Source organism: Lagenorhynchus albirostris, chromosome 15 (genome assembly GCF_949774975.1).
Source record: "Lagenorhynchus albirostris chromosome 15, mLagAlb1.1, whole genome shotgun sequence".
Taxonomy (NCBI): domain Eukaryota; kingdom Metazoa; phylum Chordata; class Mammalia; order Artiodactyla; family Delphinidae; genus Lagenorhynchus; species Lagenorhynchus albirostris.
The window spans coordinates 40,333,864-40,355,114 of record NC_083109.1 but is presented as its reverse complement, the minus strand read 5'-3'; the positions used below and the strand labels follow the sequence as shown (position 1 = coordinate 40,355,114).

General features: G+C 40.9%; 1 protein-coding gene across 5 annotated transcripts in view; it reads left to right on the top strand.

The window, feature by feature from the left end:
• TASP1 (taspase 1) overlaps window positions 1-21,251 on the top strand; it is a 275,170-nt gene that overhangs the window by 102,704 nt on the left and 151,215 nt on the right. For 3 of the 5 annotated variants that reach the window (XM_060122574.1, XM_060122575.1, XM_060122573.1), the window contains exon 10: window positions 3,658-3,736. In XM_060122574.1, the coding sequence (XP_059978557.1) occupies window positions 3,658-3,736 (79 nt within the window). The remainder of the gene's footprint in view (window positions 1-3,657; window positions 3,737-21,251) is intronic. The other 2 variants (XR_009535136.1, XM_060122576.1) reach the window with 1 other exon arrangement.

Sequence of the window (21,251 nt, the reverse complement as noted above, 5' to 3'; positions counted from 1 at the left end):
TAGACTAATTGTGGTGATCATTTTGCAATATATACAAATATTTAATGATGATTATTATTATTATTATTATTTTTTTTTTGCGGTCCGCGGGCCTCTCACTGTTGTGCCCTCTCCCGTTGCGGAGCACAGGCTCCGGACGTGCAGGCTCAGCGGCCATGGCTTACGGGTCCAGCCGCTCCGCGGCATGTGGGATCTTCCCGGACCGGGGCACGAACCCGTGTCCCCTGCATTGGCAGGCAGACTCTCAACCACTGCGCCACCAGGGAAGCCTTGAATGATTATTTTGTACACCTGAAGCTAATATAATGCGTGTCAATTGTACCTCAATTAAAAAAACAACCTTGCATATTTATTTGCCTCACTTGTCTAGTTTATGAATGCATAGTTTGTGAGAGCTGATAAATCAGGAAAGGGTGTGGAGGAGTAAAGAAAGGTGCTTACAGGAAAACACAGTTGCTTAATCGTGTTATATTGCTCAGATAGAGGAGAAGCAATAAGCCTAGAAATATGCAAGCATCAGATGGGAGGTGAGCCGTTCTTCTTGAGGATCAGGACAGAATGAAACAAAATACTCAAGCAAACTATTTAAAGAAGCAAAGATTAATTATTTTTTTAAAATGTGCTGAAACTAGCTATTCTTATATACATTTTAAATGCACAAGTAACTCTTTAAAAATTTTAGCATATTACCCATATTACCCAGCTGCTGAAGTGGCAATTTGAATTAGAACTTGTTTGCTTCCTCAGCTTATCGTAATGGCTAGAACTTACAAACGGGACACGAGAGAGAAATTATTGTCATTATGTTCTACTCTCCCCTAACCCTCACCCTACCCACACACAAACAGGCAGTTGAGTTAAGGGGCTAAGAGTGTGGATTTGGGATTTAGGTAAAACTTTATTCTAACCACCACCACCCCTTACCAGTCCCCTCCCCATGGACAAGTTACTCAACGCCGTTAAGTTCTACTTTCCACAACTATAAAATGGGGATAAATAGCTACCTTACAAAGTTCTAGAAGGTTAAATGACATAATTCATTTCAGTTGCTTATCATAGTGCCTCCTAATAACAGCTGCAGCCTGCTGTTTATTAATCACTGGCTCTGTGCAGCAAGTGTGCCTACAAGACTGTGAGGTGGGTGTTTTTATTACCGTCATTTTATAAAAGAGGAAACGAAGACCCAGAGAAGATTAAATTATAATAATATCATCATTTGTATGACCTACTTTTACTGCATGATAATAGCTTTGATAAAATTTTACTACTAAAAAGAAGGAAGCCTTTTGCTGTTGCCCTTGTTTTTAAAGATCTGCTTAAGGTTGTTATGTTTTATCCAAAGGAGTGGATAAGAGACGGACAGTCTCTGATTCTTTCTTTTATCTTAGCCAACACTGTCTCAGCCCAACCAATTTCAGAAGGTTAAGAAGGAAGACAACTTTAGGTCATGAAATATAGGAGAGATAGCATAGAGAGGAGAAACAAGAGTAAAACAAACTTCTTTTCATGGCCTCCACTGGGCTTCTCAGGGGTGTCCTCTTGGCCATATTTACTATTTTTTAGGTGCAGACTCCTGGTCAAGATAATTGTGGGAAATGGAAAGGGCAATGGGCTAAGATCCAGGGTTTCCAGTGAAGGAAGAATGGGCCCTTCCACCGAGGTCACATGCTCTCTGAGGCTTCGGCTGACCCAACAACCAGCCTAGGTAGTACCAGTGGAATGGCTTATCCCACAAGTCTGCCATTTTATTCTGAAATCCATATGTTGAATTAATTCCATAGAGCTTTTAGTTGCCACTCTCACCCAGCTGTCTTGTGTGTTTTAGAAGCATGGTGTTTTCAATATGTCTGCCATATCAGGGGTGTTGTGTTCAGTTCTTAGTTCTACTATTAAGAGGGGTATTGTCATTGACAGTGGGGGATGACAACTGTGGATCACATGAACATGGTCAGACTTCACCTCCAATTATCCTGGACTCTGGATCATTTCTCAAGGAGGGTCATTAGGGAAGTGGGGTGGGTGTGTGCATCTCAATGTCTTGGGGAACAGTTCACAAATTCTTTGAGAGAGAAAAGAGAATCAGGGCATTAGAATAGATGTTTTCAAAAGTTTGGAGAACTTCAGGGGAAGGTTAAAGTATTTCCAGAGAGTAGACCTAGGATTGGTGGGTGGAAGTTAAGGAAGAACTTTCCACCAATGGAAAGTGTCCAGAAGGGGTATATGTTCCCACATGAGGTGGTGAGGTTCTCAGTATCAGAAGTGCCTGGGATATTTCACGAAAATCCTTGTTCTGGGTAGAATATTAGAGCAAATTAGTTCTGAAGTCCTTGTAAAAAAGAATAAAATATCATAGAAAGCTGAAGTCTGTCTGGTCACCATTCTCAGTCTAAGCTTCTTCTTCCAGTCCTCACAAGTGAGTTTCTAGAATATAACAGTACTATTTTATGGGAGTATCTTTTGCCTTTATCAATCACAGAGAATACTGAATGTCTTGTAGTTTGCTGTTTGTTTTTTTTTTAACTCAATAGGTTTCAGAGTTTCTTCTGTAATAGTTCTTAAAAATCTTTTTAAAGAAACTTAATCCTTTTTTCTAATGTTTGAAACAGATTCCACATATTGCTATGCCAATGTTTATTTAGCCATTTCTGTACTGATTGAATGTATGTTGTTTTCAGTATTTCATTCTTATCAAACAGGTGATAATGAATATTCTTGACCATGCCTCCTTGTATTTCTCTGTAATAGCTATCTAAGGGTTTTTCTAATTCTGCTTCTAAGGAATGGAACAGTTATCAATTGTGATTCCCCTTCCAAAGGCAGAGAAAATCATTGTGAATATTGAAGAGGTGAATCCAGACCTTCTGGGTGGCACTGTTGGAAACAAAATAGGAATGATTGTCACACACTTCTATAAAACCACAGCAGCTTATTGTGTTCCTGGTGGTTTCAGACATATAAATTTATTCCACCACCTCACAAAGCAATTAGCTTGAACAGGCCTTTTTGTCTCCTTTCTTTCTATCTGGCAGAATCTAGCACAGTGGTGAGCAGATACTGGGCCCTTCGGTGTATACCTGTTTGCAGTTCCTGTTGTGCCATCCCGAAGGAGGCCGGGAAAAGGCAATAAAACCTAAAGCAGCGTTTGCTAGAGCATGGCAGGAGGACCACCCGCGTTCTGGGCTCCTAGGCCTGGGTTAATGATGCTGATCCCTGGGCCAACCTCCAGACCATCAGGATATCTGGGAACCAAGGTTCCTATCATCATGCTCCCCAAGAAATCTGACTCACACCTAGTTTGACAAGTGTTATTTTAAGGCAACCACAGTGATTTCAAGGAGCCAGAAGAGCAACACCTGGCAAACTACAATAGAGGGAAGATTTTTCAGGGAAGGAAAAAATTGCTGTTGATGAGACTAAGAAACTTTCTTTTGCTATTTTCTGAAAAACTTTAGATTAGTACATAGCTGAACATATAGTTTTGTTAATGTTAGACCATTGTTTGGGTAGGTCTTACACAACCTCTGGTTATCGCTCATTTGCTATACATCATTATTAGACGAGGCTTTATTAGATGGGTATGATTTCTGTCTTCTGGTGAAAGCTAGTAATTACATATAATAATCTTAAAATATTGTATTTATCTATTTTTCCTCCCAGGCTGCTCTTTATGGATGTGGCTGCTGGGCTGAAAATACTGGAGCTCATAATCCCTACTCCACAGCTGTGAGTACCTCAGGTATTTGCTGCTTTCATGACCATTTTTCATAACTTCAACCTTGTAGGTCATTTAATGATTGAAAACCATATTTTTATGTAAACACAAAGCATGTGCTAAGACGTCACATGGATAAGAACACTGATGCCTGAAAAATCTTTGATATTTGGGAGCTTTTGAGAATTGTTTCATAACGTAAGTATCACAGTATAGAGTATAAAGGCTTTGCTAACATTTTCAATACAACTTTGGAGTTAACTAAAATTTAATTGTACTTTCAATGGATTTTTTTTTCTCTAATGACTCATGATAGTACCAAATTCAGGTCAAAATGATATAAAAGTAGCAAGGCATTTCAGAAGCTAAGAGGTCATTTCTTGAGTAAAATGTTGACATAAAACTTACAAGGTGTATTTCAAACTGTGTAGTTTATGGCATCTACACTTTTGATAAAATGTAGGTCCTTTTTTTGTATTTGTATTAGAAGAGTCGTTTTCATTTAGAAGTGTGTGTGTGTGTGTGTGTGTGCGCGTGAGAGAGAGAGTTTGGGGGGAGTGGATTTTTTTAAAAATTTTTATTGGAGTATAGTTGCTTTATAATGTTGTGTTCGTTTCAGGTATACAGCAAAGTGAATCAGTTATATGTATACATATACCCACTCTTTTTTAGATCCTTTTCCCATATAGGCCATTACAGAGTAGTGAGTGGAGTTCCCTGTGCTATACAGAAGGTCCTCATTAGTTATCTATTTAATATATATTAGTGGGGAGTAGATTTTAATGGGCAGAATGGTTGTTGTCTAGACCCAGGTTTTCATATGCTTTTGCCAGACGTACTTGAAGCTCTTCATGTAGTTGATATGCATGGTTGACATAATAATATTGGTTCATCCCCTTTGCTCTGCTGTCTCTCAAGTTACAGTCCTAGGCCTTTCTCCCCGACGTCCTCAGGCCTTATCAGGAGGCTGGTAGACATGGCTGCCTTTCCTTCCTTTCTCTCTTCAGTTTCTTGCCACGCTGTTTTCTGTCCCACCACGCTGACCACCCACCCAGTCCAAGAGCCCTCCTCTCCCGCTCACTCTTGCCTCTCTGTGGTCTCTGGCACAGGTCACTCTTTTCTTTCCATCTCCAGAATATATCCTGAACCTCTCTTGGTTTTTTCTGCTTCCCTGACCTGCTCCATTTTGTCCTTCGTCACACGGACTCTTCCCATTGCTAATGACCCCAGTGTGGGCCTCTGCTGGCTTTTCTTCATCTCACTGTGTGCTTCCTCTCGGTGATCTGGTATTATTGCTGTTGTTCTCATGATTTCAGCGGTTATCTTTTAACATATTGGCTTCCACGTCTATCTCTACTCTGGACTTTTCACTTGAAGTCCACCTGAGTTCTTTCTGCCTTCCTGTTGGATACATCCCTGTGGGTGTCATGTGCGCACATGAGATTCAGCAGCCCAACTGAACACCTCGTTCCTTATTCCCACGCCTTGGCCATCTTTCTCCTGTATTCTTTTTCTCTTTTACTGCCATCACTATTCTATTTGGTCAGACTTGAAATCTTGGTACCATTCTCATATTTGTAGCTTCTTTCCATTTCTACTGACCTGACCCTGTTATTTCAGACACCCAAGCTCCTGCCCGCCTGTTGTAGCAGCCTCCTGACTCAGATCCATTATGTGCATTGGTGGAAAAATTTGATTTTGAACCACTCAGGTGAAGTCCAAACACAAATTAATGTTGAATCTAAACCACACTAATAGACAAAAAATTGTTTTTCAGTCTCTCCATTTTGAAGAAATGAGCATAATGTAGTAATATGAGTTAATTTTTAATTTAATATTGCTGGTACATGAAAATCTTTACACATAATACTTAGGAATTAGCTTGTGCATAATGAAGTATGGCCCATGTCTATGGAAAATAGTGGTATTTGAACAAACCAAAGTCTAAAATAGGTAATTCATTGTTCCATTTTTATTTTCCTAAAGAAATATCAGTTGGTATCATGTGTTGTGTTGACTTTAATTTTGGTCAGTATGTGGTTCATGAGTTGGTTTGTTGCTATTTAAATGTTAGGAGACCTGAATTCTACTTGAAGCTGGAATCATGAGTGTCTGTCTCACTGTGTCACTTTGGAAAAGAAATTCAATCTCCTTGGGATTGTCCACCTCCCTTTTTGAAATTTGGTGATGTGGAATAAGAGCACATAAATCTCTATAGATTTGATTCTGTGAAGTAGATGGCAGTGGGTGGGTAAAGTTAAAATTGTAAAATTAAGGTCTTTCTCCCTTCCCCTTGAATATTTCCTTCTTTGCCCATCTTGTATCCACTGAAGATAGTTTTTTATATGACTAAAGATAACTTTAGGTTTCCAGTTTATGATATCTAGTGTAGCTTTTTAACTTGGATGCCCAGCTCATCATGTTATATCCTTCTTAAGTTTAAGAACTAACCATCATCAGCCTACAGAACCTGAGGATAATAGAGCAAGTCTCCATTTGCTTCCATCTGTGGGACTTTGTGTGATTGCTTCGCCCTTGTTTCTCCTGGGGCTGTTGCTATGAGGTTGACGATGGAAACACATGGCAGAGTTGGGTGACCACGTCAGAAGAAAGGTGGAGCACAGAATTTTGCAACTGTTTGGTCAAAATAAAAAAGACATGTGCCTTAGGCTGCTGCAGAAAATCCAGAGACCTGGCCTACATTTTAGGTTTATAGTTCTTGGAAGGTGATAATTGAAAGACAGAGGGAAGATTGTTATGGTCAGAGTAGGGCTCTGCTAAGGCCAGACAGGCGATGTGGTCATTAGCCTGTGGGATAAACTCCAGCATGTTGTTCTAATCACGGCGGGGAGGAATGAGTGGAGAGTGGGGAAGAGCGTAGTGGGGCAGGAGCTGACCTTGCAAACTCTGACTAATGTTCTGGCATCTTGGAAATTTGCTGAGCTAGGGAGGTTCTTGTTCTGATTCTTCCACTCACTGGCTGAGGCATCCTGGCAAGGAGTTATTTGTACCACAGGAATAGCATCTATCTTAATATTTATGAAGATTTAATGAGCTCATGTATGGATCTCTAGATATTACTCATCTTATACAACTGAAACCTTATGAATTTTGAATAGCACCTCCCCATTTCTCCCTTTGCTAACTCCTGGCAGTCACCGTTACCCTCTGCTTCTACGAGTCTGACTGTTTTAGGTGCCTCATATAAGTGCAGTTGTGCAGTGTCTGTCCTTCTGTGACTGACTTGTTTCACTGAGCATAATGTCTTCTGGGTTCATCCATGTTGTCATATACGGTAGGATTTCCTTCCTTTTAAAGGCCGAATAATATTCCGTTATATGGATATACCACATTTTCTTTTCTTGCTCATCTGTCAAGGACATTTAGGTTGTTTTCATATCTTGGCTATTGTAAATAATGATGCAATGAACATGGGAGTGCAGGTACCTCTCTGAGATCCTGATTTCAATTCTTTTTGATAAATACACAGAAGTGGAATTGCTGGATCATATGGTAGTTCCATTTTTGTTTTTTGAGGAACCTTCATACTGTTTTCCATAGTAACTGAACCATTTTACATTCCTACCACCTGTGTATGCAGGTTCAGATATCTCCATATCCTCACCAACATTTATCTCTTGTCTTTTTTTTTTTTTAAACATCTTTGTTGGAGTATAATTGCTTTACAATGGTGTGTTAGTTTCTGCTTTATAACACAGTGAATCAGCTATACATATACATATATCCCCATATCTCCTCCCTCCTCCGTCTCCCTCCCACCCTCCCTATCCCACCCCTCTAGGTGGTCACAGAGCACAGAGTTGATCTCCCTGTGCCATGTGTCTGCTTCCCACTAGCTATCTATTTTACATTTGGTAGTATATATTAGTCCATGCCACTCTCTCACTTTGTCCCAGCTTACCCTTCCCCCTCCCCGTGTCCTCAAGTCCATTCTCTATGTCTGCGTCTTTATTCCTGTCCTGCCCCTAGGTTTTTCATAACCATTTTTTTTTTTTGGATTCCATATATATGTGTTAGCATATGGTATTTGTTTTTCTCCTTCTGACTTACTTCACTCTGTGTGACAGACTCTAGGTCCATCCACCTCACTACAAATAACTCAATTTCATTTCTTTTTATGGCTGAGTAATATTCCATTGTATATTTGTGCCACATCTTCTTTATCCATTCATCTATCGATGGACACTTAGGTTGCTTCCATGTCCTGGCTATTGTAAATAGAGCTGCAGTGAACATTGTGGTACATGACTCTTTTTGAATTATGGTTTTCACAGGGTATATGCCCAGTAGTGGGATTGCTGGGTTGTATGGTAGTTCTAGTTTTAGTTTGTTAAGGAACCTCCATATTGTTCTCCATAGTGACTGTCTCTTGTCTTTTTGATAATAGCCATTTTGACAGATGTGTGGTGATATCTTGTGGTTTTAAGTTGCACTTCCCTAATGACTAATGATGTTGAACACCTTTTTCGTACACCTGTTGGCCGTTTGTATGTCTTCTTTGGAGAAATGTCTATTCAAGTCCTTTGCCCATGTTCTAATATTGTTTTTTTTGCTATTGAGTTGTAGGAGTTCCTTATCTATTTTAGATATTAACCCCTTTTCAGAAGTATGGTTTATAAATATTTTCTCCCATTCCATAAGTGTCCTTTTAATTTTATTGCTTATTTCCTTTGCTATGTTGAAGCTCTTTAGTTTGATGTAGTCCCACTTGTCTATTTTTGCTTTTGTTGCCTGTACATTTACTGTAATATCCAAGAATAAAATATACCAATGTAAGACACATACACTAGAGGGAAAAAGAGACTGCCAGTTATATTATGACACACGGCTTTCTCATCACTTAACACATGGCTGTTGCTTTACAAGAAACTATAGAATTGGGGGTATTCTTCCATGAGAAATATTTGCTTCCCTGGTAACAATGTCATGCCCTTTTGCTATTTCCATGCCTTCCTATGTATACAATCACTTTTGGTTTGAATCGTGTATCATACCGTAATCCTTTTGAAGACATTATAAATGGCAGTTACACTCAAAACACGTAGTTCCAACATGGCACACAACTCAACCGAAGGGTCAACAAATGGGAACAGCTGACCTCTAGAGGCAGCAGTGGCATGTCACAGCTGCAAGCTAGAGGACAGCCATGGGAGGATGCCATCAATTACAGTGCACCTCCCAATTTCCAAAAATTTAAAATGTGAAAAAAAGTGTGCTTTTCTTATTCTCAGCTTTTTTGTGAAAATAAATAATTAGTTTCAAGCTTTCTTTAAGTGGTGACATAAGCTCTTGAGAAAAGGGGGCTTGTAGGACTTCCCTGGTGGTGCAGTGGTTAAGAATCCGCCTGCCAATGCAGGGGATAGGGGTTTGAGCTCTGGTCCGGGAAGATCCCACATGCTGTGGAGCAACTAAGCCTGTGCACCACAACTACTGAGCCTGCACTCTAGAGCCCGAGAGCCACAACTGTTGAGCCCGTGTGCTACAAATACTGAAGCCCAAGCACCTAGAGCCTGTGCTCCACAACAAGAGAAACCACCGCAATGAGAAGCCCACGCACCGCAACGAAGACCCAATGCAGCCAAAAATAAATAAATAAATTAATTTTTTTAAAAAAAGAAAAGGGGGCTTGTGGGTATATTTGTGTTTCCTGAGTGCCTGGCACAGGGCTTTGCACTTAGAAAATGCTTAATAGACAAATTAAAATTTAAAAATGTATATGCATGGACAATATTTTATTAGAACCATCAAACTTGCTAAGAGACTGGAACATAGTTATTCCAACCATTAAAAAGAAAGAATAGTTATATAACGTGGTGGAAGTGCTAATTACCACACAATGGCAATCATATTACAGTAAATAAATGTATCAAGTTAACATGTTGTACACCTTAGATTTACACAATGTTATATGTCAAATATATTTCAATGAAAAAAAAGAAATGTGTATGTGATTCTTCTCTCTTCTAGAGGGATTCTTGTCTTTTCAAAAAGATTATTCATCATGGAATTTCTTTAAATAGCATTTTAAAATTTGATTTAGTTTGACAAAATCAGATTCACACATGATTTTTCAGTAACACATCAGATGTGTAATGTAAGATCCATCTGTGGTCTTTTTCTGGCTATGGAAAGGAAGAGCGGATTGAGGATCAGAAGATCAGAAGGAGGAACAAGCAAGAGATTAAGTTTATGCTCTGGCTGCCCTTAGCATAGGTCTTCTGTTACTTGTCTGTGCAGTCTGGTTTTTTTCTTAAAGAGAAACAGTTAAGCCCAGGGGTTTTATGGCAGCTGACTAGAGATCAGAAGACATAGGCTTCTGCATGGAGAAAGGTCTGCTACTCAATAGGAGACCCAGTGATTTCTGATTTTCTAGGTTCTTTGATTTTCCAGGTCTTGGCTGATCCAGAAATCAGAGAGTACTGAGGGTGTGGCCACGGCTTGCTAAGAGTAGCTTCAAAGGTGGATGGGATAAAAAATGCAAAGAATGAGGCCAGGCTCTTGCTTTGATATTTCTGAGCCAGTGATTGGAGTCTCCTCCTCAAGGGCTGGGAGGTATGTCACCCCTTCTTGATTCTTCCACCTAACAGGCAGCCACAGGTCTTCCTCTGCCCCTCTGTGGGAGATTGTCTAACGAGTCTGTGCTGCAAAGCTCCTGCCCAGGTTCCTTTGTCAGGATGGCACAATGCAGCCTTCCTTGTGAGTCACATGACACAAGAGCCAGTGGGACACCACTGCTGGGCCATTGACATGTGCCCTGTGGTCACTGCTGTCTGGGGGCCCAGATGGGATGGGGAGGCAGGCAGAATCTGTGCTTCTGCTTCCTTTGTAAGAGTATCCATTATTTCTCCTTAGTACTCTCTGTATGTTACAAGCGCTCTTGGTGGCTTAGTCTCTTGATTATCATGAATTAGAGCCTGTTCTACTCTGGACCCTGGGTGCAGGTCACCTAGGGGTTTGGCTTCCCTTCCAACACTCTCTTCCCTGTTTTTTTAGCAACTTTCAAGGTGACTCTTCAAGGAGCCGTCTGTACTCGAGGTCTATTATTTTTCTTAGTTATTTCCACTCATTGACTCTTAAATATACTTTAGTCAGGCGTCCTCCTCCACCACGCTACTGACGTGCTCTTGTCAAGATTAACAGTCACCTCCAAAAGCCAGTGTCATCGCTTAGTCCTGTAAGCAGCATTTGACACAGTTGCTTGAATGACTTGCTTCCCCGGAAATACTATTTTTGATCAAACTCAAACTGGTCTTCTTCCTGCTTCACTGGCTGCTGCTTCTCAGTCTCCTTTGTTAATTTTCTCATCTTCTTGACCTCTCAGTGTTGGAGTGCCCTGAGGCCTAGTCCTTGACCTTTTCTTTGTCTTTGAATACCCACTGCCTTGGTGTTCTCATCCAGTCGAGTGGCTAAGTACCATATATATGCTGACACCCACATTTTTATCTCCACCCTGAGCCTCTCCCCCGGAACTCAGTTTTTTAACTGCTTGTTCAAAGCCCCCACCTGTGTATGTAATAGGCAAGATATTGCCCTCTCTGTCCCCACCTGATTCTTCACACAGCAGATGGCACCTCTAGCCTCCCATTGGTTCAGGCCAAAATCTTAGAGTCATGCTTGACCCTCTTTTCTTTTATATCTCACCCAATCCACTCCAGCAACAAACCCTGTCTACTCTCTTCTCTAAATATATTTAAAATCCAATGACTTCTTAGCACATTCACTGCTATCGGCACATTCAATGTGCTGCATCTCTAATCTGGGTTATTGCAGGAGCCCCATAGCTAGTCCCTTGTTTTCTGCTCCCTTTCCCTTTTATTCAGTTCTCAACAACTCTTGAAGGAATATGTTCAAACCTAACTCAAATCACGTGTCATACCTCCTCTTTGAACTGTCCAGCGTGTCCCAATTTACTCAGAAAAGCCGAAGCCCTTACTCAGGGCCCGCAAGGCCTTATACAGGGTGCTGCCCACCTTCCCCTCAGGCTGCAGCTCTTGCTTTTCTTCCCCTGCTCATTCACCTGCTTTGCTATGCTTCAGACATGCCAGGCACACTCCCACCTTAGGGTCTTTGCCTGAGTCCTTCCTTTCCCTTTAACTCTCTGCCCTTCATATCTTATGCCCCTGCCCCCACCTCATCAGCTCTTGATTCAGATAATTCACCTTCTCACTGAGATCTTCCTTGACCACCCCATCTTAAACATGTAACTCTTCCCTCAGCCAACATTCCCTATCCCCCTCCCATGTTTTATTTTTTCCCACAGAATGTATCATGTCTAACAATTAATATCTTTTATCTGTTTATTTTATCTTTGTTTTCTACTCCACTCTACTATGAAATTGCATGAGGATTGGGATTTTCCTCAGCTTTCCTCACTGGTGTGTGAATGGTGCTCATCAGATAGAGCCTCTGATGTTTGTTGAATGAATTGATGTGAATGAATATGAACAAATAAATACATTGGGCTGGTGTCTTAGTCAGCTCAGGCAGCTATAACAAAATACCATAGACTGTGTGGCTTAAACAGCAGACATTTATTTCTCAAAGTTCTAGAGGCTGGGAAGTCCAAGATCGTGGGCCAGCAGATTCAGTTCCTGGTGAGAGTTTTCCTCCTGGCTTGCAGCTGGCCAGCTTTTTGCTGTGTCATCACATGGTAGGGAGAGAGTGAGGGGGAGAGAGAGAGAGAGAAAGAAGGAGAGGGTTGAGAGACAAACAGACACAGAGGGAGGGAGGGAGAGAGGGAGCACAAGAGGGTGCAAGCTCTGGTTTCTCCTCCTGTTCTTACAAGGACACTAATCCCATCATGGGTTGGGGGGCACCCTCATGACCTCATATAACCCTAATTACCACCCCAAAGACACCACCACCTTGGGGGTTAGGGCTTCAACATAGGGATTTGCCGGGGTGCACAACACTCAATCCATAACAGGTGGAGTGCATTAGGTCAAGCCCAGATGAATCAGGGCTGAGAGGAAGGTAAGTGCAGGGTTGAGAGAGTGTGTTCTGATGAGAACAGAGGATCCCTGAAGAAGAGGGCTGAGTGCAAAGTGTGCGGATCTTAACTTGGTGTCTTATTGGGTTCTCTCTGGATGGCCTTGACTAAGTATTTAAATTTTCTTTAGTATGCAGTGGGAACCCTTTTGAGGAGGGAGATGCTCATTGTTTTGGAAAATAGATGAAGACAGAGCTTTTGTCTTTGGGGTCAATCTGGAATGATGAGTGGTGATTCAGACAGAGAGGCGAGAGTGGTCAAGGGGTTCAGTACGCTGCTGTTAGTTCTGCTGGGTGGGATCCAGGCTCTTCAGCCCACTCTGCCTCCTTTATATGCCTTCCTAGGCCGTCCTCTTTCTCACTTACATGGCTGACAGTGTGGCTTCTCAGAAGCTTCTTGTCTTTATGAAACAATAAACTTCATAACCTTTCACACTCGACAAGATTTTTAGAGGGCAGCCACTTAGGCTGAAATCATTTGGGTTTTAATATGTAGGGCTGGGAATGATACTGTGAGAAATCTTTTTATGTGATTTATGACTTCTAGACGTGAGCATAGATAAAACCCTAATATATTTGTAAACATCATCATCTTAAAAGCACTTGACTCTTTGGACTGATTGGTTAGTGTGGGTGGGGAAGAAATATTGTTCATTTACAGATAACAGAGTAGATAAACTCCCAGCACATTTCCCAAAACTAGTTATGTGAGATGAGGGTTCTGTTCTAAGACTGCTGCTTACTCTCATTAAGTCACTTCATATCTGATGAACTATTAATATATTATTTCCTGCTTTTTAGTTAACTAAGGTCACTGATGGTTCTGAATTTTGCTAGGTTATTTCCTAGGAAACCAGTTCAGTGTGACAGCTTTGGTTATCATGTATCTTGGATGTTTTCAATGAGTAGATTTTCCCCTGATTGTGAAATAACACATGGTTATTGAAAAGAAATTGGAAAATGAAACTGATAATTTTGCTATGCTGTGATAGCGTGTTAATATTTTTTGGTATATTTTTGATAGATAAAACAAAAACGACAATATCATTTAGCTTCTGTTAGTCCTTGTCCCTTTATATTATATAACGAACATTTTTATGATTCGTTATATATTCTTCAAAACATAATTTTAAAGGGTATGAAGGATGTCTTTCCCACATAACACGAGTTCAGGCATTTTGCTTTTATGGAAGAAGACTTGTAACTGCTCTCAAGCTATTTTAGAGGCTCTTATCCTGTGCTCTAGTGTCTGGGTGTGATAAAAAAGACAGTCCTTGTCCTTGAAGCACATGAAATCTATGGCCTTACTCGATGATACAGGGAAGTTTCTTGCCAGTTTAGAAATACATTGAAATACTGGCTGTAATAAAGGCTTGCTGCCCTGAACCAGGCTCTGCTGCATCCTACACCTGAGGGATGTGCCCCACAGTGCCTCCCCAAGGGACCTCAGTGCATCTGGCCACCTGACTCTTGTTGCCGCCATTAGTACCTCTCCCTTCCTGCCACACACCCTCTCTCCAAAGTCCCAGCCAAACCCGTTGCTTTTATGCTTAGTACCACCCATCACACTCATAATCCCCACCGAAATGTCTCTGGCGCCCCGGGAGAGCTCAGGACATCATGAAGAAAAGTAAGTCTTTCTCTGAAAGATGCTGTAGACTTGGGTTACTGCGGATCAAGTGAGCTCCAAGATGTTCTTTTGATGTTTGTACTTTCTCAGCTTTTTTTTTTTTGGCCAGATACTTATTTTGCATTGCTTTGTTGTTGTTTGGTGAAAGAACAGACTTCTAATTTTAAAACCCAAGGTAAAGAAATGGTAGAAACAGAAGCATAAGATCAAGTGATGGGTTAAAATGCCAGCACTCTGATCCTTCATGTAATTCTCCCTTTGATTGTTCTCACTTGAAAGAATGCCTTTTCCTTCCCATTGTCGAGCACTACCTGCTGTCAGTCGGAGAGGGAGGAAGTCGAACAACTTGTCAAAGCCTTTCTGAGCTGCCTTCATATGGTTCGCAGAAACAGAGCTGGGTTTTCATTTCTTCTTTCATTCAACAGGAGTCCCTTTCATGTTTGCAAATTGAAAACGCGTGTTTTTCAGTGTGGAGTGAGGCTGTGTGTGCCCTCTGGCACACCTGTTTCTCATTTCCTGACTTGAAAGCATAACCCATCAAAAGGAGCAGAAAAACAATTTCTTTCTGACACGCTGCTTCGTGTTCCTTACTGGACCGAAGGCCTTCGTGGCTTTGCCATCTTCATTCGCTCTGTAAAAGGTTCTCGTTAGAGGCAGAGTTCTCTCAATACCAGCAGCGCCTTTTATAGCACAGGGCTGTTTGGGGTATTATTTTGTTGTGGTGGTGGTGGTATTTTTGCAGCTCAGGAGATTTACTTGAAATAAGATTTATTTTTTAAAATACACAGAAAGGTCTTAAAATTTTTTAAATATTAAATTTAGCTGGGCAGTATATGTTGGAAGTGTCTATGTAAGCTGATAAGTGAACTGATTGGCTGGGAATAGGGCTTGGTGAAGCATACGAATGTTTAAATTCCAGTACACTGTTTAACATAAATCATATATTTCCAACGCATCACTTCAGATTTGTGTGTACTTTAAAGTCCTGCCAGCTTAAATGACTGTGAGGCACAATATGTTGACTTTGAGTTTTGTAAATTGATAATTTGTTGCTATGAAGGTTGTACATGGTATAACTCATCACTTTCTGAAGGTACATAGTGTGTCTGATGTTGCAAGCTGTTATGAAAAAATGATACTCAGGGAATTCAGGCCTTTGGCTCTCAGATGCTTGAAGCTGGACCTGTGGTTCCTCTGAAGGTTTCCCTGGACATTTTCAGTGTAAGGCACATGGTTGTTCAGACCCAAACTTTGGTTTAGGCTTTCTATTTCTGAGAGTTATTTGGGATAATAATCTCAATGATGTATCTTCGGAAACAGTTTCTCAGGTTCTTATTTATTAAACACCCATTCTTTTCAAGTTTAGTATGTATGAATCACCTGTTAAAATGCAGAATATGATCCCGTGGGTCTGGGAGTCTGCATTTTTCATAAGCTCCCAAGTGATGCCATTGCTGCAGGTCCATACATCATATTTTAAGTAGCAAAACACCATTTTGATGGGTGAAGTGGTGCTGTCCCCAACTGTGCCTTGCCTATAACACTCACCCCATACAATTTACCAGTCTCTTCTCTCATCATGTTCTGTTGGATCTAAAGCTAAGGAGATCTGGTATATATTCTTGACCCTAGGTATCCCTGAGAGCTTTAACAGATAGTTAACGAGTGACCATATGGGCTAGCATGGATAGAGACCACTGAGTCAGGATTATGGCGCTGGCAGGAATGATATTAGCTTTCCTGACTCATCTGGGATACACCTAACCCTGATAAAAATTAACCAAGTTCGTGTTGCAAACAGAAGTGGATAAAACAACCTGCTAACTCTAAAATGTACTGATAGAGGGGTTAGAAAGGCAGAATGCTGAATCAAATGTGTTTTATTTTAACCAGCTCTGTCCATGGTGGCTGGTTAATTTGGGCCAAAAGATTTATTGTTGAATCGTGGAGACACTGAAGTGTAAAATGTAGGAGCAGTCAGTTTGCATTTTTATTAGCTTGTTATTGAATACATGTCATGGTTCTCATTAGTGAATCACAGCATGATTGAGCCCATAGTATAACACATCATGACCAAAGGATACCTTACACTTTTATTTTCAGAATGTTTTGTTCATATGAAAAAGTACATTTACTTGTTTCTTGTATTTGTCTTTGATGAAACAAAAATTTTTAACAAGCATTGGCTAGTAGAAAACATGGATAGTCATTTAAAAAAATATGAGTTAGACAGGAAAGAATTAGAGAGTTCTTTAAAATTCCAGAGTCGTCATTTCAGGTCTGCATGGACCCACGTTGAATGGAAGAGCAGGTACATTCCAGAGGCGGTTTTGGGGTATGGGATATCATGGGCTTGGAAATCAGACTTGGGCTGGAATCATAATGGAGGGAGCAGGTTGGAAGGGTGTGTCCACCTGCTCCCACCAGGACTGGAGCATCTTTCTTTATGGAGGAGAGACATACAGATATGCTAATTATCATTGATGTTATCACTTTGTACCATTGCACCTCCTGTTAGTTGGGATTCAGTGTTGTGTGTTTTGTAATACTGAGGAGTTCTGTTTTCCCCATCTATTTCTCTGTATTCTAGCCATAAATGAGAAAGTTTTCCTGGTTCTTCATAATTTCCTGGTAAATTGTATGTGTTATAATCTATCATAATAATCATTATTTACTAATATTGATGATAGAATAATAAGCTTCTGATTGAATTCTGCTAATTTTATTTATTGATTTTTGGGCTGCCTTGGGCCTTTGTTGCTGCATGTGGGCTTTCTCTAGTTGAGGCGAGCGGGGGCTACTCTTTGTTGCGCTGCACGGGCTTCTCATTGCAGTGGTTTCTCTCGTTGCGGAGCATGGGCTCTAGGCACACGGTCTTCAGTAGTTGTGGCTCATGGGCTCTAGAGCACAGGCTCAGTGGTTGTGGGGCACGGGCTTATTTACTCTGTGGCATGTGGGATCTTCCCAGACCAGGGCTCGAACCCGTGTCCCCTGCATTAGCAGGTGGATTCCCTGCACCACCAGGGAAGTCCGAGACATAATATTCTTAATGGAAATATTTTTCATATATTTGTCTTACACGTCTTCATTCATCTGATTTGTCTTATCAGTTTTGATTTCATTTCATATCTTAGTAGCAATTCCTTCTTTGGAGCCTTTCACATTAGAGTTGTAGCCTGTTTGCATCTGGAATAAGCATTCACACAACAGACTTGAGTTTGTGCACAGCCCTGGGCTTTCCTCAGCACAACTTTTGTAGGTTAAACCCTGCCCTGTCATCGAGTTCACGGATATGTTTCCGAACTCACTATGTGCATTGCACAGGTAAGTTTTATTTTGATCTTCAAGTCTGGGCAACTCTCATTAGCAAGTCCTAGATATCATCATTTACTTCATTTCTTTATATCTGTCTTTGTAATATGAACAATTTAGCGCAATTTCTTGAGGAAAGAGTGCATGTTTCTCTTTCTGCTCCTGTTTAGAATGCCTTCCATCCTTATGACACCTGGAAAAGCCTGGCTCATCCTTCAAGGTTGAGCTCAAGTGTCTTTTCTTTTCTTCAGCCTCCCTCCTACCCTCCCTGCTTCCCTTGCCCAGTCCAAAGATTTACTCCCTTCGTGGTCAGTGGTGTCATGAGGTAGCGCATGTATCATTTATGGTTGTTCCCCTTTATAAAGCCTGAGAGCTCCTTGAGGAAGAAGCTGGTGCCTTAAAGATATGGTTGGTACTCAATAAATGTCTGTTGACTTGAACTCAGTAACCCTTTGCATATTTTGAAGAACTGTCAAACAGATTCTGATTGGCAAAATGACTTAATTGTTCCACGTTGGAAAACCAGGGCTACTGCTCCTGCTTGTTTAAGAGCTTTAGATATTCATGCTGAGAGCTCTGCTCTAAAGAGAAGGGTGGTTTAATTTTAGTTTAGTTTTGATAAAATCCGTTGAAGTTTTCACACGCTTCCATGATTGTGGTAATTAGAGTACTTTGAGCTCTAGGTAACAGAAATCACTACTCAAACTGGCTCAACAACAAGGAGTGCAGTGGTTTCACAAAGGAGGAGGTTCCAAGGTAGGTGGACTGCAGGGTTCATTGGTTCAAGGCTACATTGCTGATGTCAGGTATCCAGTTCTCCATGTCCCTTGCTTGCTATGCTGTCATCATTGCTGGCCTCTTCTTCAGGCTGACGGCAGAATGGCTATTGCGTTGCCAGAAAAACTCATCACATGAAATCTCTCGAGGAAGGAAAAACAATCTCTTTGTGTAACTCTCTTCTAGGAGTGAGGGACACTTCTCAGACGCTCCCCAGCTGACTTTTTGCATTTTGTTGATTGACTAATGTTGGGTCACATGCCCATTCCTGAGCTACTCACTGACAAAGGGGATTACCCATGAACCAGTCATGAGCACAGAACATGCCCTTAGGTAGGTCATGTTCATGACTGTGGGCAGGGGTGGGGGTGGAAAGCAGAACAAGATCAGGATTCTCTTAGGACCGGAGAAGGAAATAAATGCTGTGTGAGTGACCACCAGTATCCAGCTAAACTGATCACTTGTTGAGCATTTACTATGGTCAGGCACTGTGCTAAGTACTTTTTACATAATGATTCTCATTTTCAAATGAGAAAACTGAGGTTTAGAAAAGTCAAGCAGTGCCTGAGTGCCGAAAGAATCTAAACAGTCTTCACTCAGTGACAGTAGAGAAATGTGAAGAAGTAGAGGGGCCAAATAGAAATGTAATCAGCTGTTGTTGTACTAGAAATGGTATAGGTAGGTATCTAGAGAGTTAAAAACATGTAGTTATCATTTAAATCTGTCCTTACCAAAGCTATGCCTCTTGCCATTATTTTTGGCTAACAGAAAGCTGGCTGTGGAAAATGGATGTTTTTGTTTTGAAAAATCAAATGCAGTAGATTAAAAAAAAAACACCATGCCACCACAAAGTTTGTTTATATCTTCATTTCACTCAAATTGAATAGATGAAATGGGATCTGGCTGTTTTCATATTGTTTATGTTCTGCTTTGCTTCTTGGTTCTGGGACAGGATTCCTGGTTCTGCTTGAATCTGGGTGCCTCTCAAGTATCATTTGCAAGATTATTGTGGAAATTAATAAAGAGAAAGTATTTCTGTTCAGTAAGCATTGTAATCGTCCTACTATGACATAAAACAATGCTATTTTATTGGCATCATAAAATACCTCTCAAATGTGTGTTCTTGGAACCTCAGTCTACTTTGTTGTTCTTTTTTAGTTCAGAGGGAAGGAAAGTGATTTACATAAGTAATCACTGTAATATTTTATTTATTTTTATAAATTCATTTATTTTATTTTATTTAGTTTTGGCTGCGTTGGGTCTTCATTGCTGTGCTCAGGTTTTCTCTAGTTGCAGAGAGCCGGGGCTACTCTTCATTGCAGTGCACGGGCTTCTCATGGCGGTGGCTTCTCTTGTTGTGGAGCATGGGCTCTAGGCGCACGGGCTTCAGTAGTTGCAGCACACGGGCTCTGTAGTTGTGGTGCACAGGCTTAGCTGCTCCGTGGCATGTGGGATCTTCCTGGACCAGGGATCAAACCCATGTCCTCTGCATTGGCAGGTGGATTCTTAACCACTGTGCCACCAGGGAAGTCTCTACCACTGTAATATTTTAAATGAGGGGTCATGTGAGGGTCTTACTTCTTTTCATCTCATTTAATATAAGGGCAAAGTTAGATGCTTGATCTGTGTTTCATTTATGTGTAATAAAAGGACCTATGTAAATAAAGTACATGAAATCAAAGTAAAGTTGTTTTTACTCAATGAAGCTATTACATAAATGTCGTGTGTGTGTGTGTGTGTGTGTGTGTGTGTGTGTGTGTGTGTGTGTGTGCATGGACAGGAATTGCACAGAGGGCTGGGGAGTGATGTATCCTCTGATGGATAGCTGCTGATTTTTGTTTCAGCCATCATATTGCAAAATATTAGGTTCTTAGGTGAGGTTACTCAGTCTGAACTAGCAGTGTGTAGCTGTTTAGCTACCTATTGCTGTTAAACAAATCACCCCCAAACTCTGTGACTTAGAAGAATAACGCTTTTCTTATTTCTTATGATTATATGTGTTAACTGATTCTCAAGTGGATGGTTCTTTTGCTGGTTATGCTTGGGGATTCTCATGTGGCTGCGTTCAGATAGTGGTTTAACCAGGTGTTTGGTGGGCACAGCCAGAAGGTTGGACTCAGCTGGTTTGCTGGGGTGTTTTGACCTTGCTGGCTACCCATGTAGTATCAGGGCTAATCCTGCTCTAATGTGGCCTCTCCCTCAAGGCAGCTGGATTCTTACATGGTCACTCAGGACACTCAAAGTACAAAAGCAACAGCTATCAAGCCTCTTTAGGGTTTAGGCCTGGGACTGGCATTGCGTTAGGTAAAGTGAATCACAGGGTCAATCCAGATTCATCGTGGGAGGGGATTACATATGAGTGTGAATACTGGGCAGCTTTGTTCATTGGGAGCCATCTTTAAGACTAACTACCTTAATAACTGTTTTTTTGGAGTAATCATTCTCTTTGAGAACCTAAAAACTGTGGACTCTCTCCCTAGAAACATGTATGTGAACACAGTTATCTGCGTAAGTGTACACACAATTCTAGAAAAATTTCATGGAGTTCCTAGCTGGACAATCCATGATTGTCCAGGTAAGTACCCCCGGTTTAACTTACGCAGTTTAGGAATTTACGAACTCTTAAGGTAGCAATTTAAATAGTAACTTAATTATTTTAAAATAGCTGCATAAAATTCTATTCTATGGTTGTTTTAGTCTCTTAGAATGACCAGTGGGTTATTTCCTGGTGGTTTTTTTTTTCTGTTCTAAAAACAGTGATTTTCTTGTACATAGCTTTTGTATACCATAAATTCCTAGAAATATACTTTA